The 27,008-nt window shown below is 42.4% G+C and overlaps 2 protein-coding genes and 1 long non-coding RNA gene across 4 annotated transcripts in view; 2 read left to right on the top strand and 1 right to left on the bottom strand.

Moving 5' to 3' along the window:
- The first annotated feature begins 1,455 nt into the window (after positions 1-1,455).
- LOC118206667 lies at positions 1,456-11,464 on the top strand. 2 transcript variants are annotated; one of them, XM_035379627.1, is made up of 6 exons: positions 1,456-1,569; positions 7,646-7,981; positions 8,260-8,580; positions 8,872-9,168; positions 9,306-9,393; positions 9,654-11,464. In XM_035379627.1, exons 3-6 carry the CDS (start codon positions 8,283-8,285, stop codon positions 9,802-9,804), a joined length of 834 nt encoding a protein of 277 aa, XP_035235518.1. In that variant the 5' UTR covers positions 1,456-1,569; positions 7,646-7,981; positions 8,260-8,282; the 3' UTR covers positions 9,805-11,464. The 2 variants fall into 2 exon arrangements, 1 of the variants encoding a protein (XP_035235518.1); XR_004761222.1 differs by lacking the exons at positions 1,456-1,569; positions 9,306-9,393 and adding an exon at positions 6,136-7,131.
- The window catches only part of LOC118206657, an 89,221-nt gene continuing 65,354 nt past the window's right edge, over positions 3,142-27,008 (top strand). Inside the window, exon 1 of the mRNA XM_035379598.1 lies at positions 3,142-3,187. Coding sequence (XP_035235489.1) covers positions 3,157-3,187 — 31 coding nt within the window. The 5' untranslated portion in view covers positions 3,142-3,156. The remainder of the gene's footprint in view (positions 3,188-27,008) is intronic.
- Positions 16,389-17,369, bottom strand: LOC118206672. Its single transcript, XR_004761224.1, has 3 exons — positions 17,292-17,369; positions 17,058-17,213; positions 16,389-16,979 (listed from the first exon to the last, which is right to left on the bottom strand). It is a non-coding gene; the product is annotated as an uncharacterized LOC118206672 (long non-coding RNA).

Below are 27,008 nucleotides of genomic sequence, written 5' to 3'. Positions count from 1 at the left end.
ACGTTAGCATTTAGGATGATACGGTGCTGTCGTTATGAACTGGCTCACGGACTCTGACACCTGGTGAATATATTATCAGCGGCCTGCCTCAACTTCTGTCTTCTGCACACTGTTTCACTTCAACTGAAAGGGAAGCTAAAAAGATCCCAAATTTATACATGCTTTCTGATGCCCAATGTATGCGCAGGGGTCAACTTTATATCAATCAGCCAATCATGATAGAGGCGCAGGGTTTTCTCTAAAAATTGTTAAACATGCGCCCTCATCAAACTTATTTTTTTGTTACATTGTATTTATATAATGGATATTTCCTGAAACGATTCAGCTTTTAACAACTGTGGTCAAAAACACAGCAGTAGCGCGGTGCTTAAGGGTTTGATTCTGAAAAACCCTGATATTCATCAAAGCTCCATTGCCACTTTATTAACTTGCCACACAGCTGGCACTAGTGCCATGTACAGTATCTGTTACTTTTGATTTGTACAGTGAATTTGTTCTTCAGGTATTCATTAAGTAATGATGGAAGTATAGGTCGATGTCCTTTGGTGACACCCCTCGACTGGTCACAAACCCTGACCATGCCAGCACAGAGGGTTTCTTAGGGGCGATGCATAACTGCCTAAAATATCATCAAGGAATGACATGATTTGATTGGCTAAGTAACCAAAGTCTCACCTAGCTGTGCAGGTGACTGCACAATGTTTAGGGGGACCCTTAAAATGGCATACACCTTCTTTAACTGACAAAGGGCATTGCAGCAATAGGATAGGAATAAAGTGACAACTGGGAATTCCTCAAAAATTAGGAATATAAAAGAAAATGTTTTTAATGGGTTGTCTGCCATTTTGACTGCTGACAAATCACGTCACGTCTGTCTCCCTCATAGATCAATGTGTATGGCTGGGTGAGAAGTAACATGTATATAAACATCAAATCAGAAATAATTAGAAATTACTTTCTCAGGGTGTAATATTCTTATCAAATGAGGCAGTGGAAAATGGGAAAACACCTTATGCACATACTGTACCTGAAAGCACCTCACGCCTCATTGTGACATCACCAAGAGCTGACTTCCGATTGGCTCTCTCCTGTCACTCACTGTAGAAAGTCCACCCTCTCAGCCTGGCGTTCAGCCCTCAGCCCAGCAGCAGTTAGATGGTTCCTCTCACTCTCTCTCTCTTTCTCCCCCCTCCTTTCTTTTCTCTCTTCCTCTCTCTCACTCTCTCTCCTCCCTCTCTCTCTCTCTCTCTCTCTCTCAGAGCAGGCAGCTGCCACCAGACCTGAGAGCCCAGTACAGCCTCAGCCCGTTAGCAGATCTAACAGTCCCTTGCCGACACCCACACCTCTCAACCCCTTCTTCTTCCTTTGTTCCTTATCGCTTCTGTGCTTCGGTGTCCGGGGACAAGAGGAGGGAGGTGAGGTGGGTAGGTGGGTGGGTGTGGGGGGGGGGTTTGACAAGCGTGGCGACAATTCTCAGGGATCTTACATGGTTTGCTTGTAACTTTCCGAAAGGAGACTGCATTTTTTGACAGCAGTACAGCAGGCAGTGAGGCAGAGACTAAGCTCATGGTAAGAGACGGAGGACTTTTAAAACATCCATCGTATACATAGTATGCAAGTTTCTAAAGTGAGTTTGTAAATTACATGATGCAACTTTAAAGGGCAGCTTGTCTTTTGGAAAATGTTTTCCATTAGCCTGAGGGGAAAAGTTCAGTTAATAATCTCATAAACAATGCTGTTTGAAAAAAATAAAATAAATAAAAAAATCCTTGGGTGGCTGGTAGAATTTGGTTAAAAAAGTTAATTTTCCACCCTGATTTAGAGGTTAGCTTCAGTAATATACCCAAGCACACATTTATAATTTATGGATTCACTAATAATTAACTTCATGATGATCTTTTTGTGTTTTTCATCATCTGCCATGAAGCCTATCATGTAAATGAGATTTTTAATGACATTTGTAATTAAACTATCAATTGTTTCGACAAGAACATCTCATTATTCATGAATTTTCACATATATGCATACCTCATTACAAAACTGACGATATAGCTTCCATGAAATACCCTGAAATATAACCTGCTAACTGACTGTGTATTTACATTGGATTCATGTTCACACATCATTGCCAAGATGTTTTTTTTCACGTAGCAGCCTCTCTCTCCTCCATGCCCCATCATGTGCCCTTACCACTGAAATATAAGAATTAATAAAATTAAAATAAACATAACAAAGATGGTAGCTAACTATGGACAATCGCCATGCTGTGGCAGTGGACATTCTGCCCTGTAATACATCATCAGAAGCTTCCTCTTACCAACCGCAACACAGAGGACAAGAGGAAGGCAGGAGCTGACTATCTGGTTAGCCTAGAGATTCTGTGCTTTTGTGCCCTTTTGTGACTTTTACATTTTTTAAACTGTTTTTTGCTGTTTTTGCGAGTGCTGCATTTACCCTTGCAAATTTATACTGAACAAAAATATAAACGCAACACTTTTATTTTTGCAGCCATTTTTAATGCATTTAAATAATAGCTCAAAGATTTGTTCTATGTGCACAAAGATTTTATTTCTCTCAAATTTTGCCCACAAATTATTATTAATAATAATAACAACAATAATAATAATACTAATAACAACAGCAATAATAATAACAATAATAATATGTCTAATAATAATAACAATAATAAGAAACTGAAGTTTTAAAAAATGACAATAGCATATAAATAAATCAACTATACCCAAAACGACATCATATCCTACTCAAAGAAAGAAAAGAAATAAACAAACAGAATAAATAAACCCAAACTCAACTTGACCAGCAATCAGTATACAGACTCCGAAGTAGTCCCGTTTCTCCATGGAAACGAAACAGATGTCAGTTGGCATTGTGGCAGTAAGTCGTTGGTTTTACAACCGCCAAAACTGCAAAGATAAAAATCATAGGCTAAAGGAAACCGGAATCTCAACTTTATGTTTTGGGGACAGCTTCGCACTGCTGAATGTGCAGCGTGGTTCTGTGCTAGCCAGCGGAGCGGAGCCACGGCGAAGAAAAGACGTCTGATTTAGTGGATAGAGTTTAAATTAAGGAATTTTAATGTAATACTATTACTAATAGTTTTTAGTCGGATGCCTCCGTAGCGATTCCCAGCCGGTAATGAAATTTGCAAGTTTTTGCGTCCTGTTGGGTGAGTAAGCTACACACGTGCATTTGGCACTAGTGAAAGTGTTTGGTTTCTAAAGGTTTAAAGGAGGGTAAACGTCCCTATTATGCCCACGTACCATATAAGCCCACTTGCAACTTCTGAGTCAAATAAAAAATAAAAAAAAAACTACATAATTTTTTGCTGTGTGATATTTCTTCAAATGAAGCTGCTTATTACATAAATTACACTTTTTATTGTAAGTCAATCAGATTTGTCGACATTGAGTTATCGAAGCACGTGTGCCATGTGCCTGCTGATCGTAGAAGAAGTTGCAAAAAAACTTAGATGATTTTGGTACCCTCCGAAAATAACATTTTTTGTATATTTCTACTCCTGTTTTTGGTAAGTACTCATTTGTTATCAAAATTTAAGTGATTAGTGTTTTGAATGAGACATATGTTAGAATTAGAATTACTTGAATTAGAAATATTGTTTCTAATGAAATCAAAATATGAGTTTTAGCACGCTAGCAAACAGACCACATGCTACATCAATACAGTAGCTACATAATATGGTTCATTGCAATGACAAAGCATGATAAGCATGTATAGTTTACAGTTTTGTACGCAGTTTATATTATACTGTTAAATAAACAATACATGTGTGTGTTCATCTTTATTTCTTTATTTTTTAATTAACATTTTTGCCTAGTGGTCTAGCAAAAAAATCCACCCCAGACAGTGTGATGTAGGGTAAACGTCCCTATTAAGCCCACGTACCATATAAGCCCACTTGCAACTTCTGAGTCAAATAAAAAAAAAATACATCATCATTTTTTGCTGTGTGATGTTTTTTCAAATGAAGCTGCTTGTTACGTAAATGACACTTTTTATTGTAAGTCAATCACATTTATCGATATTGAGTTATCGAAGCACATGTGTGGCATGTGCCTGCTGATCCCAGAAGAAGTTGCAAAAAAACTTAGGTGATTTTGGTACCCTCAGAAAATAACATTTTTTGTATATTTCTACTCCTGTTTTTGGAAAGTACTCACTTGTTATCAAAATTTAAGTAATTAGTGTTTTGAATGAGACATATGTTAGAATATTACCTGAATTAGAAATATTGTCTTTTGAAATCAAAATATGAGTTTTAGCACGCTAGCAAACAGACCACATGCTGCATCAATACAGTAGCTACATAGTATGGTTCATTGCAATGACATAAAGCATGATAAGCATGTATAGTTTATATTTTTGTATGCAGTTTATATTATTATACTGTTAAATAGACAATAAATGTGTATGTTTATCTTTATTTATTTTTTAATCAACATTTTTACCTGGTGGGCTTAAAGGGGACTCTAGCAAAAAAATCACACTGACTGAGGTGGATGTAAATGAGTATAGCTAATTACTTCTCTACATGATCAATTTATACTTTTCATATTATGTTAGTGCACCATATATAGATTTATTTCATATAGTTGTTTTTTAATGTCATGTGAGTAGAATAAAATATTCTGTCTTTTAATCATAAATTCACTGATGTTCCCTTTAAGCCCACCTGTTCCCATTAAGCCCACTTTACTGTGTTTCAATGGGGATTTTCTCCCTTTTGACCTTTGAAACATTTTCCTCCCTAATTTTGACCTCACCTGATGAATCAGCTCCATAATTCAGATAATTAATACCCACATTTAAATATCAGTGATATTGCATAGGTCAATTCATTCTGGATAGACCTGTGTTCTATCTTAACATTAGCAATAATTTTTAAATCTTTACTTTTCAGATGAGTTTTAGTTTAAGATGACTAAAACACAAAAGAACTACAGTTCATGCCCACGCATGATAGAAGCGCAAGTTCATCCTCTGCAAAGCAGGGCTGTAGGGACCTGGACCATTCTATTTGCGCAATCATGAGGTCGTTGAAAATCTACAAAAACAAGATGAAAGCCATGAACGACTTCTTAGCGTAAGACAAAGACAACCACAACGTGGGAAAAAGATTGAAACAAACAAATAAAATAAAGCTTAGACCACCCTATAACCTATGTTATGTTACACTACTAAGATGGAGCATGGAGCAAATGATAGCCTTACTAAAACGATACAATCACCTCAAAGAGCATAGGCCTACGTTTAGTCTAGGAGAAAGCAGAAATTGCAGAAATGTTGACATCTTTCTTGTTTATTTTGTTTAAGTTATAGGCTAATGATACAAGAGCTTCAAGATGTTATGACTGATGTCTCCTCATAATGAACTGTATGTTTTAATGTTACTCCACAATGAACTGAATGGTTTTAAAATGTGTTTTTACAATGTTTTCAAACTACTAGCCTAAATGTGATTAACATTTGAAAATAAAGAAAAGTTATTGTTTAATTGTAAATCCTGAAATTGACTCATTTACTATCCTTAGAACATTAGTATTGAACCTACAAATTGTTTTTCTTTCAGTCAGTCAGTCTTCAGAAATCTTAAAAACACCTGCATTTTCAACCAGCTGGCTGGACCAGAAATTTTGGGCTATTTCAAATGGCAACAGCACACCATAGGATAGAGATACAGACAAAATAACAACAGATATTGAAAGATGAAGTATTGAAAATTAATTTCCACTATAGTTTTGATTTTGTTCGTAAATAGTTTTTTGGCTACATTCCAAAGAAGACATATTGTAAGTTTAGCTTTTTCTGTGTTGACAGCACAGCAAAAAGGCTGGTCACGCCTATTTCAAATGCCATTTACAGGCCATAGGATAAGAGTGGAGACAAAATGAAAATAGCTATTGAGAGCTAAGAGATTACAGATTTGAATAGATTTTTTAAATATATATTTATTTATCAACAAATCATGACGTGGGCTTATTTGGAACACCCAGGGGCTTAAAGGGTACTTTAGGTATTAAACAATAAAAACATTAGAAATTGGTATAAATTAATTATTGACACTTCAAGTGAGAGATTAGACTTTCATTTCAACTAAAATGTTCTCACTTAAATTGGGGCAGTATATATTAAAAATGTCTGAAAAGCGGATTTGGTGGCCTTAATAGGGACGTTTACCCTAAAGGTCGTTTAAGTAGATAAGTGAAATTTCAAAAGTGGCTATAGAAAATGGGCAGGATGCGAATTGACTTGAGAAAGGGGGATTTGAAAAACTTGCAGGTCTCTGCAGGTTCTGGATCGAGGATACATCGCATTAAAAGATGATGTCCGCACATTGCTCAATGCTCCCAAGAAAATGTGTCATCCCAGCCAGGGATGCTACTGCACATGTATTAATAATGCATGAAGTCAGTGAGTCATTTATTATATGTATGCACATAGCCTACCGCTAGAAAAAACATGAAATTTGTCACCCTTATCCATGTAAACCTATTTACAATGTGAGCGATAACGTATAAATTGCCCAGCTTGTCTGCTTATTCATACCGCATTTTGTAGAAGGCCTAATGTTTTTAACAATAGGTAGCGTTTAGCCTAGTAGCCTAACTTGACTAGTTACACGAAGTGCTGTCCCGAGCGGGAGTGAATTTGACGGGGAACGTGCATTTTTACCTTCAATCTCTACCTTCAAAAAAAACTATTTGCTTTACCCCAGATATAATGGCACACGTGTCGTCCAAAAAGTTCCAATTTGACTCTTCTGTCCATAGAACATTATCCCAAAATTCCTGGGGACCATGCAGGTTCTTTCTTTTGCAAATATGAGATAAGCATTGATATTTCTCTTGGTTAGCAGTGGTTTCCACCTTGTTGCTTTCCCATGAATTCCATTTTAACCGAGTCTCTTTCTTATTGTGGAGTCGTGAACACTGATCGAAGCTGAGAGGAGTTCTTTGGATGTTCTTCTGGGATCTTTTCTAACTTCCTGGATGAGTTTTCCTTGGAGAAATTTTGGCAGACTGGCCACTCATGGGAAGATTCACCACTGTTCCAAGTGTTCCCCATTTGGTGATAGTGGCTTACCAGACTGATGTAGGTGATAGTGGCTTACCAGACTGATGTAGGCTATCTCAACAAATTTTTTTCTAACCTCTTTTGGAATTTCCTTTGATTATAATGTGCATAATGTGCTTGTAAAACTTTACTCTTAGTTTCTTTGTCTAATATAATATTTTGTCTCATAATCTGAAACCATTCAGTGTGACAAATATTCAATAATAAAAGAAATTAGGAAGGGGGGAAACACTTTTTTACAGCATTGTATATGATTGTGTGTGTATGTATAAAAAAAAAATAAATAAATAAAAACTGCCATATTGATGGACAAAAGATTTAAATGATTTAAACCATAAATTATTCATTCTTTTGCGTGAATGGCCCAGCCCTGTGAGATTTCCCTCTTATGCATGAAAGGCCCAGCCCTGAGAGATTTCCCTCTTATGCATGAAAGGTCCAGTCCTGAGAGAGTTCTCTCTTATGCATGAAATGTCCAGCCCTGTGAAATTTCCCTCTTATGCTGACTGAACATCCAACTTCCCTCTCCTAGCCCAGCTGGCAGTATCTCCAGTCTACTCTGTCCGCATATTTGTGAGCTTTGGCCACTCCCTCACTCTTCCCTGCCATGGAGCCCCCAGCAGGGATGTGGAGTGGCGGTTTCAGCAGGATGAGCTTCCTGACTGGCTGCATGTGGCCGAACTCTACACCGGAGCCTTTTCTTCTGGAAACGGCTTCCGGGGACGCGTGGAATCCTTATACCTAACAGAGCCGGGAAACTACAGCCTCACCCTCAGTCCCGTGGTGTACAGTGACCTCGGCATTTACAAATGCCAGTACAAGGATGAGACTGAGATCCCTCTTTCAGATGTGAAACTAGAAATTAGAGGTCAGTGCATGTTGCCTTTTTTCAACAGATTGAGTGAATGTTTTTAGTGCTTGTGGATTTGATACAACTAAAAATTGTTTTTTGACAAAGGATAATACTATTATTATTCTTACAATTGTTTTTGGGGGTACAGAATCATTCTAGTCTGTATAAAAGCCTTGGGTGGTATATGCTGCATCAGGGTCTTCATCTACCCCATGGTTGTGCTGTTCAATGCCTGTGTGCCAGGAGTGCTTTGTAAATCTCTGTCTGCCTGTCTCTCTCTCTCTCTCTCTCAGTCCCATCACATGTTTCCATAGCGATGGGAATGTCCGCCAGTCTTCCTTGCTTTGGGAAAATTAACACACAAGCACGTGCTTATGATCTGGATATCCTCTGGAAGAGAGGCGGAGAGAACGTTTACCAGCTCCATAAGAACATCATCACATATGGGCCCAGGTTCAAGAACAGAACTTCAGTTTCCCCAGAACAAGCCCTCTATGGAAACATGTCTTTAACCATCAGACAGGCACGGTTTTCTGATGAAGGCGACTACCAGTGCTTCTACAGTAGTCCAAAAGAGAGTGGGAATCCAGATTCTGCCAGTCTCTTTGTTACAGGTAAAATTAAATCTTCCGTTTTGTAGCGAGGCCAAGCAGCTCTGGTGTGTTTATTTTTTCTTATATTACTTCTAATCAGTGCAAACATAAAAATATTTCATACAGAAATATACCTCGGATTTGCTGAGAAATGACACCAGTAATTTGTAGGATGCCATAATTTGCCCTGTATTGTTTTTACCTTTTTACATGATCAAGCTGACTGCTGTTGATAATGTGTTCATATCCCCTGTAAATATGCATGAAAATGTAAAATATGCAAATATGTAAATGAATTCCCTGTCCTCACAGGCCACCCAACCCAGAACCTCACAGTGAAGGCCGGTGTTTTGCTCTCCATACCGCTCTATACCGCAGACCCAGTGAGGGTAACATACAGTGCAGGCCTTGGTTCAGATGAGGTGCTGATATTCAATGCAAATAAAGGCCCAGCCAGGTATGAGGAGCGTTGTGCTCAGAGATGTGAGCTTCTGGCCCAGAACTACACCCTTTTGCTGAGGGGTGTGACACTGGAGGATGCCGGAGTCTACAAGGTGACCGATCCCGAGACTAAGAAGACTATCGGCTCAGTCTCTCTGCACGTCTCAGGTACAGTCCTCCTCTTCAGCTCTTTGTGTTTGTGCAGATGCAGGGCCCAGCATCTTATTGGTCCACTCTGTTATTCCACTGAGCTATGGCTGCTGTAAGCCATTGGGAAAATGACCTCCCTGCTCCGTTTGATACAGTTGATCCTGATGGTAACCCTGGCCCACAAACCAGTATCTTGGGAATTCCAAAGGGATGTACTTTTCCTAACTTATCTGCTTGCATCAGGTAACATGGCAGGGTTGTATCATAGAAACCCACTGCCTTAGCACTTAGTACAGGACTTCCCCAGGGCTCCATCTCAGAGTCCCACTTTTGTAAGTCCCTCTGGATGTTTGCTAAATGTAAATGTATTATTATTATTTTTTTTATTCTTATTATTATTTTTATTATTATTGTTGTTATTAATATTATAATTGAAGTATTCCTGCCTGATTATGACCTGCTCTGCTCCATTTCTCCTAAATGAGTCCCTCTTTCTCTCTTAGCCCCTCCTCTCTCTGCTGGAGCAGTGGCTGGGATAGTGCTGGGAGTGCTGGTGGTGCTGCTGCTGGTGTTGGGGGCCTTTGCTTTCTGGAAGTACCACAAAGAACAAAAGCAAGCAGAGCCTGTAGTCAGTTACCAAGCAGCCAGTGCTGAAGATCAGAACATATCCAGCAGCAGAGCAGCAGACCCAGCCCGAGACCCAGACCGCTCTCCCTGAACTCAGTCTCCCCGTGTCCGAATCGGATCCTTCTCCCACCAGTCCCCATCTCCTCGTGTCCGAATCGGATCCTTCTTCCACCAATCCCCATTTCCTCGTGTCCGATTCGAATCCTTCTCCCACCAATCCCCATCTCATGTCCGAATTGGATTCTTTTGCCAATGAACAGAGTGGTCAGACCTGATTGAAATGCAGGAGAAAAAGTGTGGAACCGCTATGACCATGTGCTGTACCTGCAGGGGAATCTGCTGGTATGAATTTTATTGGATCTGACCAAACACGGAGAGGGACAGAGTGGAAGGGACAGACTTTTGACGCCCCTTCACCAAAATTTCTATTGGTATTGAGTTTGTAGTGAGCATACACACATACCTCAGACACACAGACACAGGCCCCCCTCAGTACTGTGGTGGAAATTACCTTCATTTCCCCCGGTTGGTAAAAAGAGTCCAGACGTACACACAATATTCAGTTCAGATACCTTTATTCAGCCGAATAGGAGAATCCACACAGCGCCACGTCTGTATGAAAGCTCTCAGAACAGGTGAAAAGCCATTCATGTTATACAATTAAAAGTAGGTGAAAGGCGGGTACTGGAATTTTCGCAAAACCTGTCTCTCAAACTGTTTTGCAGCTTGTCTCTGGTTAAAAACATTGGATTTCTGTGATACAGACTTGTTTAGACATTCTGACTTCTTCAAGGCTATCATGTCACAGTGACTTAAAACAATGAAGAAATACAGAGACAGTTTTCTGGGGAAAATAGGAACACGCACGGGAGGGGCTATGCATTCCCAATAATTCTCAGTTAGACAGAAAAGAAATTTAAAATGATTTCTTAAGGTTATATAAAAGCGAGTACATATGTAAACAGTAATTTCTCATTTTTCCCTTACAGTACGCTCACTAAATTCAGTCCTCCCATTTTTAATTGTGCTCCTTCACTTTAGCCTATCTAGACAAAATGCAAAAGATACCTCGGTACCAAAATAGAAATCCCAGGTGTAAAAGCCAAACTCTCCCTCTGACACACCTCCTCCAATAAACAAAAAACCAACCTGGCACAGTTTGAGAGGAAGAGAAGGAAATTTACTAGTTCATTTTAAATATGCTTTATTTAATTGACATGATTCTCAATAAATACATGGGAAGAGTATTTCTGGAAAAAATACAACAAACTGATATAAAAATGCAATATTTTTTATATAATATATATAAAAACAAAATTAATCTCAAAATAGTGCCAAAGATCCAGTTGCCAAAGATCCATCAGAACTGCACTGTTGGGTCAATCAGTTGCCACTTTGACAAATTAGACTTTTTGTAACCAGCTCTAAACTTTAAAGTTGTTTTGAGCTTCAATCAGCACGTTTTATGGAAGCTACTAAGCTAGTTTTCCAACCCCTTAAATAATGCTTTAGGTCTTCTTCAATCAACATGACAGTGAAGGATGGTCTCCACCATTCCACAAAAAGGACAATGACCAAAACCTTTTGGATTAATCACAGAATTAAAATATTAACAGCAATAGTACCATGTAGGATTCTCCACTGGAGATCACCTGATGTTCTTCAGAGGGGCTTTATAAAAAAAAAACACTAAGGAACCATAAGCCAGTCATTTCAAATTAAAATGCAAATCGGAAATTGCATTTCATTTTCATTTGATGTGCACAAAAATCAAGACATCATTCAAATACAAATGCAACAGCCCAGTTTGCGTTCTCTATTAACTTCATGTAGGGATTATGCTTCCATACCACACTGATTTAACAGCACTATCTGGATGTAGGTTTTCCTCTCAGTGTCACTTCAATTTAATTAACCGTTTGAAGCCTTTACACAACATCTGTACAGTGCCTTACTGTTCAATATGTACAGATCTGGATTTTTGACACTCTTACATTCGAGCGCAGGTCCCGTTAGACCATCTAAGTCCGAAGTAAAACCAGGTTCAGGAAAGTGTCAGGGTGGGTGCAGGAATGGACCCAAGCGCAGAGTGCAGGGAAAAAAAAAAAAAAAAAAAAAAAAACCCCTCTGCTGGGTCCAGCACTGGCTGGATCTTTCTGTCAGGGTGGGCGCAGGAATGGACCCAAGCACAGAGTGCAGGGGAGAAAAAAAAAAACCCTCAGAACTCCAAAAGGAGGGAGAACAAAGACTTTACTGAAAATAACGGAACAAAGGGAACAGAAAGCCTCGCAGGGCGGTCATTACAAACACGTTGAGAACAAAAACTACCACAACGGGCAAGCAGGCAGGGAACAGGCAACGGGCAGGCAACAGGCAAGGAGCAAAAGACAAGAAGCAAGCATAGGGCAAGGAAGGATCCAGCACCTGAGTAGGGGAGAAGGGAGACTTAAGCCGCGTTTCCACCGCAGGAACTATACCCCGGAACTAGGAACCTTTTGAGGAACTCAGTGCGTTTCCACCGCAGGAACTAGGGTCTAAATTTAGTTCTGGGGGCTTTGTTTTACCCCCCAAAACGTTCCTGCTCGGGGGGTAGTACTTTCCGAAAGTACAGGAACCTTTTGGGTGGAGCTTGCAGCGCTGAACATTTCTGATTGGTCGAGTACTCGTAGCATTTGTGTTGTATTTATTTTCCGCCATTACCCGCCATGTTTGAAAATATGCAGCGGCAAACCAATTTATTTTCATAATAACTTCAAATCAAACTTGTATGTTATGCGGCGCAGTAGCCTACTTTTGGTTATAGCCTGTCAACGTCTTGGAATTATAACGTGTGCTCTTCTGTTCTTTTCTTGCTTTAGTATTCGTTTTATAAAATGCTAAGCATTCGTGCTGGGACAGCATATTACGTAGGCTACCAAAACATTGAAACGGATTAATTCGGTTGCTGAATATTTTCTTCCGGATTTTCTTTGTTAACCCGTTGCAATTGACTCAAAACGTTTGATACAGTTATGTGAGGTGTGCGGTAGTTCTGCATAATTAACATTGGTGATACAGTACAAGCAAACTGGAAATCACCTTCCGCACTTTTTATCCGGGTAAAATAACAGGTTAATTCTAGTAATCTTCCCTTTAGCTTTTTCAGACTGCCGTAATTTTACTCAATTTTACTGCCATTTTTCAATTCCACGAAAAGACCAGGAAGACTATGGACTCATTTATGGTGCATGGTTCGCATCTGGAGGGCACACTTCGCTGCTCGGCTAGCAGTAACTTCGAAGGAAAGCAAACGGTGGCTGTACCACTACTAATTTACATTTTCACGCAAGTCCGAGTTTTCGTTCTATTCTTGTCATTTTGCGATTAGCCTATATGGAATTGACGACGAGAAAGTAATAAAACAGCAAATTGTTTACAACGTGTGCATGTTTTCTGCTGTTAATGAATGTGTTTGAGAGGATATATGAAAATCAATAAATACAAAAGTAACCATATATAGTCATTGTTGGTAACCCGTTGTATATATGTGGAATAAACCCCTCCGGGCTGTCCCGGTTATTAGAAAATAATGTAGGCTACTTCGGTGGTAGTATGGGGTTACAGAAGAAATCATATGACAGATGGACCGACGACAACGTCAGTGGGCTAATTTGCCTAATCTTCGCGGTACTTTAGACCCCGGTGGAAACGCAGACAACCATTGGCTGAAGGAACCTTTTAGTTCCTGGTAAAGTAGTTCCTGGGACTGAAAGTTCCGGGTAATTTTGGTGGAAACGCGGCTTTAAATAGACATGACGCAGACGAGACACAGGAGGGTAATAAAACAATTAACCAAGACACAAAGCAGAGGTGCCGCCATCTGGCGGCCCAACCAGGAATAACAGGGGGAAGACACAGAACCCTGACAGTACCCCCCCCCCCCCAAGGGACGGCTCCTGACGTCCCAGGAGGCCGACCTTGGGAGGGGGTGAACTGGAGGGTGGGAGCAGGAAACAGGACTTGGGACTAGAGCACAGACGGGGGAACAGGACTCAGGACTCTGGGACTGGACAGGAACAGGACTCGGGACTCTGGGACTGGACAGGAACAGGACCAGGGACTCTGGGACTGGACAGGAACAGGACCAGGGACTCTGGGACTGGACAGGAACAGGACCAGGGACTCTGGGACTGGACAGGAACAGGACCAGGGACTCTGGGACTGGACAGGAACAGGACCAGGGACTCTGGGACTGGACAGGAACAGGACTCGGGACTCTGGGACTGGACAGGAACAGGACTCGGGACTCTGGGACTGGACAGGAACAGGACCCGGGACTCTGGGACTGGACAGGAACAGGACCAGGGACTCTGGGACTGGACAGGAACAGGACTCGGGACTCTGGGACTGGACAGGACCCGGGACTCGGTACTCTGGGACTGGACAGGACCCGGGACTCTGGGACTGGACAGGACCCGGGACTCTGGGACTGGACAGGACCCGGGACTCTGGGACTGGACAGGACCCGGGACTCTGGGACTGGACAGGACCCGGACCCGGACAGGAACAGGACTCTGGGACTGGACAGGAACAGGACTCGGGACTCTGGGACTGGACAGGAACAGGACTCGGGACTCTGGGACTGGACAGGAACAGGACTCGGGACTCTGGGACTGGACAGGACCCGGGACTCGGGACTCTGGGACTGGACAGGACCCGGGACTCTGGGACTGGACAGGACCCGGGACTCTGGGACTGGACAGGAACAGGACTCGGGACTCTGGGACTGGACAGGACCCGGGACTCTGGGACTGGACAGGACTCGGGACTCTGGGACTGGACAGGAACAGGACCCGGGACTCTGGGACTGGACAGGACCCGGGACTCTGGGACTGGACAGGAACAGGACTCGGGACTCTGGGACTGGACAGGAACAGGACTCGGGACTCTGGGACTGGACAGGAACAGGACCCGGGACTCTGGGACTGGACAGGACCCGGGACTCTGGGACTGGACAGGACCCGGACCCGGACAGGACCCGGGACTCTGGGACTGGACAGGAACAGGACCCGGGACTCTGGGACTGGACAGGAACAGGACCCGGGACTCTGGGACTGGACAGGAACAGGACCCGGGACTCTGGGACTGGACAGGAACAGGACCCGGGACTGGACAGGAACAGGACCCGGGACTGGACAGGAACAGGACCCGGGACTGGACAGGAACAGGACCCGGGACTGGACAGGAACAGGACCCGGACAGGAACAGGACCTGGGACTGGACAGGAACAGGACCCGGACAGGAACAGGACCTGGGACTGGACAGGAACAGGACCCTGGGACTGGCAGACACACCGGACTGGACTATGACTAGACGAGACAACACTGGACTGGGTTTAACCACAAGACTGAACACTAGAACTGGACTTAGACAGGAAGGGATTGACTAGATAAGACAGCAACGGACAACACCAAGACCCTACATAGCACAGATTCTCACACACACACACAACAGGACTGGGCACAAGACAAACACAGAGCGGACTCAACACTACATGGAGCTGGGCAAGGACACTAAACTGGGGTGGACCAAGGCTGACAAAGAACCGGACTGACGCAGACATGGGAAACCTACATGGACAAACAAAGGGACAAGCAGGTGGGGAGGCACACTGCGACACCGACAGACACACAAAGGGACAGACAGGGAAGGAAAGGGGTGAACCCAAAGACTGACACAAGGACTGACAAACTGGCAAACAGGACAAAAAACACGCGAACTGACACAGACAGACAGACAGGCAGACAGGCGGGAGAACACATTGGCCAATGGGCCGACAGCCTGGGGGGCAGACAAACAGGCCAACAAACTGGCTGACACACATGCGGGCAAACAGGCAGACAAACAGGCGGGTAGACAAATAGACACGGGGGCCGGAGAACACACACGGTTGGGAACACTGGGTGGAGAATGGACACTAGGGAAAGGACGGCCACCGGGGGGAGCGAGAACACCGGGGGGAGCACGGACTCTAGGGGGCGTGGGAACACCAGGGGGTGCAGGAGCACCAGGCAGGGCAGGAGCACCGGGCAACTTCGGAGGCTTCTCCGGGGCACGGGGCGAAGCAAGCGGCGAGGGCTTCTCTGGGATGCGGGGCCGAGCAGGCAGCTCCTGCGGAGTGGCGGGCCGAGCAGGCAGCCCCTGCGGAGCGGCATGACACGCAAAAAACCAAAAACCCAGAGGAGAGAAGAAAAAGGGAGGAAAAAAAAAAAAAAAACCCTCTGCTGGGTCCAGCACTGGCTGGATCTTTCTGTCAGGGTGGGTGCAGGAATGGACCCAAGCACAGAGTGCAGGGAGAAAAAAAAAAGAACTCAGAACTCCAAAAGTAGGGAGAACAAAGACTTTACTGAAAATAACGGAACAAAGGGAACAGAAAGCCTCGCAGGGCGGTCATTACAAACACAAAGAAAAACCTCAAAAAATACGGGAAACAAGAAAATACAAAAGTCCACAAACACGTTGAGAACAAAAACTACCACAACGGGCAAGCAGGCAGGGAACAGGCAACAGGCAACGGGCAGGCATAGGGCAAAAAGCAAGCATAAGGCAGGCAACAAGCAACGGGCAGGCAACAGGCAAGGAGCAAAAGACAAGAAGCAAGCATAGGGCAAGGAAGGATCCAGCACCTGAGTAGGGGAGAAGGGAGACTTAAATAGACATGACGCAGACGAGACACAGGAGGGCACAATGAACAATCAGGCCACAGAGAGGGAAGGGAACGAGACAATCAGCAACTAATAATAGGATAATAGAAACCTATAAAACAATTAACCAAGACACAAAGCAGAGGTGCCGCCATCTGGCGGCCCAACCAGGAATAACGGGGAAGACACAGAACCCTGACAGAAAGGGCTCATCCTTAATAGTTCCTGCAGTTCAGTTCTCATCAAACGTCCTGGTTTTGGGTCCAAAGCCTCACTGAATTAAAGTGAAATTAAGAAACCTTCCAGTTTAAGCAAATGCAGTGTTACGTCTCGCTTTGTCCGGCTCGTTTATAATAAACGCTCGAACCAAACACAAAGAGAAGCAACATACAAAGTCCGAAATCCAGTATTTTAATAAACAGTAAGAAAACTGAATTTACATGACAAGAAAAAGAATGAAAAGTGGCTAAAACATTTGCCCCGGCTGGACGGAGCACGCCCAGCAGCCCCTTCACTCACCTGCAGGCCTGAGCTTCTTACCTGCTTACCGAATGGGGAAAAGCCAAGGGGAGTGAGTCTTATGGGACACTAGCTCACCTGCAGGCCTGAGCTTCTTACCTGCTTACCGAATGGGGAAAAGCCAAGGGGAGTGAGTCTTATAGGACACTAGCTCACCTGCAGGCCTTAGCTTCTTACCTGCTTACCGAATGGGGAAAAGCCAAGGGGAGTGAGTCTTATGGGACACTAGCTCACCTCCAGGCCTGAGCTTCTTACCTGCTTACCGAATGGGGAAAAGCCAAGGGGAGTGAGTCTTATGGGACACTAGCTCACCTGTGCTTATCTTCGTGTAACTGAAAAAGTGCTCTTGAAACGGAACAAAAGGCCATCTGCCGGATAATAATTTATACTGAAGACGATGACTGTTCCATTCCCTTGGTCTGTGGAGTCTGCGCGCATCTTAATCCTGCAGGTGGAGCTGATTGGGGCTTGATTGCTTGACGATGCGCACCTGTGTCCATCTGACAGTCAACTTGATAAAGCCTGAAGACACCTCAGGCTTTTTATTTTTTTGAGAGAGAGATTTTGACATTTTTCTCCAACCACATTTTGTTTTCTGTATGTTTTGGTACTTTGCTGTTGTATGTTGCAGGTGGTCAGGCAGTTTCCTAGTTTTAACACGTTTTTAGATGGTTAGACCAGAGCAGGAAAAAGTTTGCCCGAAGACGCTCCTTTTACTTTGCCCCGGTAGTGAGGTTTAGATCTGTGCTTTCTTTTATTTGAGGAGTAGCCTAGCACTGGTCTGTTTTTTGCCTGAACCATCCTGTTAGCCTACACATGGCAATGCGTTCTGTTTTGTCTTATTGTTTGTAATGTTATATTTTTGTTATTGTATGTAGATTTTGACTCCTTGTTATGTTACTGTCCGTTGTTGTCTCTGGTTATTGGAACTCGGGTTGGCTTTTGGGACATAACGACAAACAGGAAGGCTAGCGCTGACGGGCGGATGACCGTGGGAAAAACAGCCGCCTTTTTCCCACACGCCAGAGATCCTTATCTGGGCTAGTCTGGTCTCTGTCATCTTCGCTAATTACCTACGTCATTTGGAAAAGATAGGAGAGCGCAGTTTCAGCATAAGGACATAAGAACATAGCTGCCGTCTTTTGGATGAGACTTTAAACTGAGGTCCTGACTCAATGTGGTAATTAAAGACCGCATGACACTTGTTGCAAAGAGTAGGGGGTTTCCCGGTGTCCTAGCTAAATTCCAAACCTGGCTCTGTCAAACTTGCCAACTAATCATCCCCTGATTGAATTGGCTAAATTGGCCTCTCCACCTTAGCTAATGTGTGGTGGGCGTTCTGGCGCAAAATGGCTGCCGTGCATCACCCACGTGGGAGCTACACTAGGCGGTGGGTGAGGTGAGTTCCCACCATAGACCGTATAAAAATAGGTTCCCACTCATCACTGTAAAGCACTTCAGAAAAGTGCTATATAAACACAATGACTGATTCATTCATGTATTCATTCATTCATAAGTGATGATGAGAACAGCCCATTCAGCCCAACTCAGCTTGTCTTTTAAAATTTTTTTACAATAAATGTTAAGAGAAACTGGCTATATAAAAACTATAAAGAAACTAAAATTATTAAAAATAAAAACCATTAAAAGCAATAAAACTCATGGCAACTGTAAAATCAGTAAAAAAAATGACATAAAACTACAGCATATCCAGTGCTTTGTCAAGCATGGCCTTGAATACCATCAGACTCATTGCCATCTAAGTAATAGTAAATAGTTACTGTCATCATTATTTCTGTTTTTGATAGAGGGAGCAGCAGGCGGAAGGATATAGTGGAGAGAATTGTTGGAGAGGAGGGAAATGAAAATAAGGAGAGGGAGAAGAGGAGAGCGGGATTTGATGGAACTTTCAGATAAGTTTTTAAATAGGTCCTTTTTTGTTGTTTTTTGTAAATAATTTGTGTATCTGGCATCTGTTTTTTTAGTTACAGTCAGAATTTGTAATGGGTAGTATCAAGTGATAATGTGTTATCATGACCTAATTTGCTTATAACTAATTTGGGACAGTTAATTATGCCATACTTTAAACTGTCTGATCAGTGACATATAGGATATGTTGTCATGGTTCTGGGGTGTAGTGGACTTGTGCTGCCACTAGAAGGCACCCGGCCTTTGTGAATTTCTTAATTTGTTCCAGGTGTCTGATTCCCAATTATTTTCACCTGGGAGGTGCCTTTATAAGCACTGACAGAACAGCCATCAGCGCTTCTGTGTAAAACCCCGTTATCACAAAGCCGGTACGGTATTGGTATAGGTGCTCGTTGGACGGTTTACAGAATTGTGTTTGTGGTTGGTTCTGTGTCCTCTTTTAAGGCGATTCAGTCTCTTAGCGCAGTGAGCGCATTAAGAGTATTTATACTTTAATTTTGAGCTTGTGTGAGCTGGTGGGTATTGGGACGTTGTCCCTGGTAATGTATTTTGTTTGTGTTTTTCTGAGCTGCGTCTCAGGTTTTTCTTTTCGCTGAGTAAGTTTTGCTACTCAGTTGTCTATTTTCTTTTAAGACCAGTTTTGGGTTTGGTACCAGAGCTTCGCCTCTGTACCACTGGTCCTCTTCTTTTTCGCCCTGGTTTTCACAGGTTGCTTTTGGTTTCGCGAGCCAGTTTTACGGCTGGACAAGGTGGTCCTTCGGAGTGGCTTTTTACTCCGTGTTTTTTGTTGTTGTTTATGATCCTTTGTGTGCAGGAGTTGCTCTCCCAAGCATCTTATTTGTTTTGTGTTTTACTTGCGGGTGTTCCCTTTCCTTTGTCCTTCGGGACTTTGTGGCTAACGCTTCCGGTAGCGTTAGCTTTTCGTTCCCCTATATTAGTCGCTTCTGGTTCTCCAACACCCCCACACCATTATATATGTAGTGTTTAGATTTTGGCCTTAGAGAGGGAAACAGTAAATAAGAATGTGGCCTGGCCTCCCCATCACAAGCATCAAAGCAAATGTGATTGGGGCAATTTGAAATTCCGCTGATATCCTAATCTAGGCTGACAATTAATGGGTCTCACCTCCTCAGAAGAGACAAAGCATATGACACAGAACACCATATCGGGGGTTGGAGACCCTGCATGCCTAACATTTCCCATTACTTTTAGTTTGAATGTAATCTTTAGGTAGGCCAGTCCTTGCCATGAAGTAGTCTTACCCCCCTTCCCTTCTCTCCTAAACCTTAACCTAGCATCACCCAATTAGGGCAACATCCTCAAGCCATGCTGGGTAAGGTATTTAAGATTGCCACAGGAAAAAGTTGGTCTGTTACGTTTGGTTTCGGAGTCTTTTTATTTTGGTGGTGGTTCCTTGGTTGCGTGTTTTTAGCTGGTTTGCTTGTGGCGCTTATACTGGAAGTGGGTGATACTTTGGCAAGGTCTGACCGATCCGTTTCTCTCTCTCTTACCACTCTCTCTCTCTCTGTTTCCTGGTATTTCTAGATTAGTTGTTTAATGTTTTGCTGTATGTCTTTTGTGTAATTTAGAAGTAGTGTGCCTGCATTCAATAAAGAATGTATGTTTTCAATTCATGAATATAATTGACTGCTTCTTATTGAATTCAATTATTTAATCTGAAAACCTGATATACAGCATGTTTTGACTTGTTGGTTAATTCCACCAATTTTCTGCAGACTGACCCATCAAAGAATTCGGCGATTTAATTGATAATTCTAATTTTAAACATAATTATTAAATTAAATCTAATAAAATATGTATAGGTTATATGTACATGTAGGTTAGGTGAGGGGCTCTAGCATGCAATATCACTTGGTGCTGACAAGGCAGCTGCCAGTTTGAAGAGTTGGCAGTGCCAGGAGCAGACAGGGCAGCTGCCAGTCTGCAGGGATGGCAGTACCAGAAGCAGACAGGGCAGCTGCCAGTCTGCAGGGATGGCAGTACCAGGAGCAGACAGGGCAGCTGCCAGTCTGCAGGGATTGCAGTACCAGGAGCAGACAGGGCAGCTGCCAGTCTGTCTTTTAAATAGTCTCCTGGCAGCTAGTCGTCGGGTTGGTAGAGATGGCTCTCATCCTCCCCCTCCTGGTCGAGCCCCTCCACATCTGGCTCCACCATGTCCTCATTGCTGCTGATGCAGAGGTTGTGGAGGAAGGCACATGTGGACATGACCACCGGCACAGAGGTAGACTTCCCCTGGAATCTCAGTACAGTTTTACTTAACTGTGTGATTTAAAATTATTTTAATCCTTGTTAGTTTGAATGGTACTGTACTTTTAAGTTTCGTAAATTGCTCGTCTACGAATCAAGTACTGCATCTATGCATTGTTCTGTCTGTCGGCTTCACACCGGTGAAAAACATAAACATAACTGCGTATGCGCTTTCTGTAAACTATCATAAGCCTTATTTTGCAATGCTGTTTGAACAAAAACAAAAAAAAATTCAGGGGTGGCTGGTAGAATTTGGTTTAAAAAATTTTAAATACATTTTGAAAAAGTTAATTTTTCACCCTGATTTAGAGGTTAGCTTCAGTAATATACCCAAGCACACCTTTTATAATTTATGGATTCAGTAATAATTAACTTAATGGTGATCCTTTTGTATTTTTCATCATCTGCCATGAAGCCTATCATGTAAATGAGATATCTCAATGTATTGAACATTTGTAATTAAACTATCAATTGTTTCTACAAGAACATCTCATTATTCATGATTTTTTACATATATTTTCACCTCATTACAAAACTGATGATATAATAGCTTCTATGAAATACCCTGAAATATAACTTGCTAACTGACTGTGTACTTACATTGGATTCATGTTCACACATCATTGCCAAGATGGTTTTTTTCACGTAGCAGCCTCTCTCTCCTCCATGCCTCATCATATGCCCTTACCACTGAAATATAAGAAATAATAAAATTAAAATAAACGTAACAAAGATGGTAGCTAACTATGGACAATCGCCATGCTGTGGCAGTGGACATTCTGTCCTGTAATACATCATCAGAAGCTCCTCTTACCAACCGCAACACAGAGGACAAGAGGAAGGCAGGAGCTGACTATCTGGTTAGCCTAGAGAATCTGCGCTTTTGTGCCTTTTTGTGACTTTTAAATTTTTTAAACTGTTTTTTGCTGTTTTTGTCAGTGCTGCATTTACCCTTGCAAATTTATACCGAACAAAAATATAAACGCAACACTTATTTTTGCAGCCATTTTTAATGCACTTAAATAATACCTCAAAGATTTGTTTTATGTGCACAAAGATTTTATTTCTCTCAGATGTTTGTTGTTCAACACCATGTCACAGATGCCTCAGGAGTTAAGAGATCATGCAGTTGGCATGCTGACTGCAGGTATGTCCTGTAGAGCTGTTGCCAGAGTAATGGGTGTTCATTTCTCCACTATAAGCCGCCTCCAGCGTCATTTCAGTGATTTTGGAAGTTCGTCCAACAGGCCTCACAACCGCAGACCACGTGTAACCATGCCAGCCCAGGACCGCCACATCCGACTTCTTCACCTGCGGGATCATCTGAGGCCAGCCACAGGGACAGCTGATGAAACAGTTTTACACAATCATAGAATTTCTGCACAAACTGTCAGAAATCGCCTCAGGGAAGCTTATCTGCGTGCACAACGTCCTCACCAGGGTCTTAATTTGTCTGCAGTTCAGCATCACAATCCACGTGAGTGGGCAAGAGCTCACCTTCGATGGCCACTGGCATGCTGGGGAACGGTCCTCTTCACTGATGAATCACAGTTTCAGCTGTACAGGGCAGATGGCAGGCAGCGTGTATGTCGTTGGGTGGGTGAGCGGTTTGCTGATGTCAACGTTGTGAACAGAATGGCCCGTGGTGGTGGTGGGGTGTTGGTATGGGCAGGTATATCCTATGGGCAGAGAACTCAAGTGCATTTTATCCATGGCAATTTGAATGCACAGAGATATTGTAATGAGATCCTGAGGCCCATTGCTGTGCCATTCATCCACCGCCATCACCTCATGTTTCAGCATGATAATGCACGGCCCCATGTTGCAAGGATCTGTACACAATTCCTCAAAGCTGAAAATGTCCCAGTCCTTCCATGGCCTGCATACTCATCACAGATGTCACCCATTGAGCATGTTTGGGATGCTCTGGACTGGCGCATACGACAGTGTGTTCCACTTTCCACCAATATTCAACAACTTCGTACAGCTATTAAAGAGGAGTGGGACAATATTCCACAGGCTACAATCAACAATTTGATCAATTCAATGCGAAGGAGATGTATTGCGTTGCATGAGGCAAATGGTGGTGACACAAGATACTGATCGGTATTCTGTTCAATTTCATGGTATCTTCTTTTTTGGGGAATCTGTGCCTAACAAATGCATATCTGTATCCCCAATCACATGAAATCAATAGATAAGTGCTTAATGCATCTATTTCAGTTGACTGGTTTATGTTCATTACCATTGAACTCAATAAAATCTTCGAAATTGATTAGCGCTGCATTTATATTTTTGTTCAGTGTACATGTCAGTGTGCATTCCCTGCAGTGACTCTGTCAAAGCAGCAGTACAGATCCAAGCCTTCCGCTGTTCAGCACTGTAGGGTACTGACGTGAGCAAATGTATATTAGCTACTCTGTTCTTCATGTACTTGCTGTTATTATGAGTCTGGATGTATTTTATTGTGTTATTACTTAGGAATTATTAGCTAATGAATAAACTTTTTTGTATTTTAAATAGCCGTTGAATCATTTTTGTATTTTCAATAGCCATTCAGTCATTTTTGTATTTTAAATGGCCATTCGATCATTTTTGTTTCAAGATCTAACTCAAAAGGGGTGAACTACGAACCGAGATTACAGGGCTAGCAAGCTAACTTAAGCTAAAACTACTCATTGAAGCTAAAAAAATTGATATTCATAAAAATGAATGAATGAGATGATAAGGTCAAGTGCGGTGAAGGTCAAGGTCAAGCCTGATGCAAGCGAGGGTGCTGGTCTGAGGTGGTGTGCAAAAATAATTCTGATGCAGTGCTTGGAGCATGGTAGGGGCCGGCATGCGAGTTGCGGATGGGTAGGTGATTCCCAGGCAGGGGAAATTGGGCTGGCTGGGAGTGTGTACAGCCCTACAGTCATACTGCCTGTTGTTCCCCCATGATTACTGGATCAACCTGTGGTCATGCAACTCATGGAGAGGATGAATGAGGGCAGAGAGAGTGGTGCCCTGGCGGATGAGGTGATGTCATACGTTAATGCTCAAGATAACATGTTCCTTCTCATCTACACAGACGGCTCTAAGGACCCCCTGTCCGGGCATCCAGGGACTGCCTTTTGCATTCCCGAATTTAAGGTGGGAAAGTGTAGGCGGGTGACGGACCATGCGGCAGTGTTTACAGTGGAGTTGGTGGCGATTCTACTGGCCTTGCGTTGGGTGGAGGCTGTGCGGCCGGATAGGGTGGTCATATGCTCAGATTCTAGTTCAGCGCTGATGACTCTGCATACTTTCTGTTCAAACAGCAGGGAGGATGTGGTGTATTAGGTATTGCCCACCCTTCTCAGAGTTCAGCAGGTTGGGGTGGGGTATGGGTAAAGTTTCTTTAGGGTGTTGGCTCATGTAGGGGTCGAGGGGCATGACGGGGCTGACCATCTAGCTAAACGGGTACTAGGGAGGGCAGTGCCAGATCTGGAGGTCCCACATGGGACGGCTGTGTAGTATAATGGGTAAGGAGTTGCTATTGTAACCTAAAGGTCGTAGGTTCAATTCCCCGGTAAGACACTGCCATTGTACCCTTGAGCAAGGTACTTAACCTGCATTGCTCCAGTATATATCCAGCTGTTTAACTGGATACAGTGTAAGTCGCTTTGGATAAGAGCGTCTGCTAAATGCCTGTAGTGAGTAGGGAGGAAGCTGAAGGGATAATTAAAGCTGCAGTAAGGAGAAGGGGGCAGGAAGAGTGGAACAGGGAGAGCAGGGGTCAACACCTTTATGTAATATAGGGACAGGTGGGGAAGGGGAGGATGTCTGGAAGGGATAGGAAAGAGGAATCCATGATATCCAGGATGAGGTTGGGGCGTACGGGACTGAATGGGACACTGAAAATTATGGGTAAGCAGGCTGTGTGATCACTGCCAGGCGTAGGAATCAGTGACCCACCTTTTGGAGGAATGTGATGAGTATGTACGGGAGAGGCTATGCAATGCCCTGAGGGAACATGGCATTCAAATTTTAAACTGGGAGCACCGTTGAAGATGCCATCGGGAAATGTGGTGTACAGACATCTGTTTCGCTTCCTTAGGGAAATTGCAAGTCTAGTTAAGTTTAGGTATATTTATTCTATTTGTTTATTTTTTTTTTCTTTCTTTGAGTAGGATATGGTGTCATTTTGGGGACAGAATATTTATTTATATATTGTTATCAATAATATAACAACCTTGCTGGAGTGTGACCCAAAGAGAGCTGTGACCTGGTTGTAACTACTTCCTCCCTAAAAAATTTATTATTATTATTATTATTATTATTATTATTATTATTATTATTATTATAATAATAATAATAATGTAGGGATCGAGGGGCATGACGGGGCTGACCATGGATACAGTGTAAGTCGCTCTGGATAATAATAATAATAATAATTATTATTATTATTATTATTATTATTATTAATAATAATAATAATAAGAATAATAATAATAACAACAGCAATGATAATAACAATAATAATACTTCTAATAATAACAATAATAATAAACTGAAGTTTACAGTTTTTCTCAAATGTTTACACACTAAAACTGGAACTATGCACACGATGGTGAAAAATTGAAGCTCATGTGTCAACAACAAAGAATATTTATGCAAAACTCTAAGCACAATTCCTTTGTTTTCACTCAAATAGCAATTCTATATCACATTTTTGCACAACTCTACACACAAAATCTCATCATTTAGCACAATTTTACTAATCAAGCCTTGTTTGTTCACATGGAAAACACTGGCCTGCAAATGCCAAACTCTACGTACTAATTGGTCTCACTCATGCCACACCTGCTCAAACTCAATTGGCTAAACTTTTCAATTATCTGTCAGAGCATAAAAGAGACCTCAGGTGACCTCTATTGTGTTGGAAAACAATGGAGCAACACGCAGCACAGAGAGGTAGAGGTAGAGGTAGAGGTAGAGGTAGAGGTAGAGGTAGAGGTAGAGGTAGAGGTAGAGGTAGAGGTAGAGGTAGAGGTAGAGGTAGAGGTAGAGGTAGAGGTAGAGGTAGAGGTGGACGTGTATGAGGTGGACGAAGAAGCGGGAGACGAGCTAATATTTCAAATGAAATATGTGCAACTTTGGTTGATCACGTATTTGTTTTTTGATTTTGTTTTTTACAGCAGGCCTGCAAACTACGATTTTTTATTTTTGCAGTCTGCTGAACAAAGATTTATTTTACAGTAACAAATAAAGATTTGCTTTGTTACCTTTTTGAATTTGTTCATTGATTTCATATATGATAACAGATCATTACATCCATTGTCCAGTCTAAGCATGTTCTAGTTTTGAGAAGACACAAATGTTATCTATTTTGGCAAAACTCATAATCGCACTGATAAGGAAAATGAAAAAACGCTTCTAACAATGTTCAATATGACTCATGATGGAACTTGGGTTGTGAGTGCAGCCCAACTGGACCTCATTGGCAGGACAATACAATAAATGTGCATTGTATCATACACAATAACAACAACACTCAGTGATAACAGTTCACACACTTTGCTGTACTGTACTGAATTAGAATTAGGTTGACCTACAAATGCACTATTTATATGCTGATATATTTACTGTATTGTATCATGGCAACAGTCTTTATATTTACTGTAAAATTGCAGCCTATTTTGGGACCCCTTAAAAAGAAAACTAAAACTTCAAAAAAGGAGAAAAGCAATTTTTATAGAATTTTATACACTTGAATATTGTGATGTTCTGTGCAAGGACCCACACGCAGACCAGGGAAATCCAAAAAAAACGTTGTCTTTATTCAGTCCGAGGTTCGAAGCCAGGTAATCA

This window comes from Anguilla anguilla, chromosome 10, assembly GCF_013347855.1.
Source record: "Anguilla anguilla isolate fAngAng1 chromosome 10, fAngAng1.pri, whole genome shotgun sequence".
Taxonomy (NCBI): Eukaryota; Metazoa; Chordata; class Actinopteri; order Anguilliformes; family Anguillidae; genus Anguilla; species Anguilla anguilla.
This window is presented reverse-complemented; position numbering and strand designations above follow the sequence as displayed.

Coding starts and splice junctions, on each gene's coding strand:
- LOC118206667 (XM_035379627.1), top strand. CDS start 8,283: ATGGGAATGTCCGCCAGTCTTCCTTGCTTTGGGAAAATTAACACACAA. Junction 8,581..8,871: donor TGCCAGTCTCTTTGTTACAG/GTAAAATTAAAT, acceptor CTGTCCTCACAG/GCCACCCAACCCAGAACCTC. Junction 9,394..9,653: donor AACTTATCTGCTTGCATCAG/GTAACATGGCAG, acceptor TTTCTCTCTTAG/CCCCTCCTCTCTCTGCTGGA.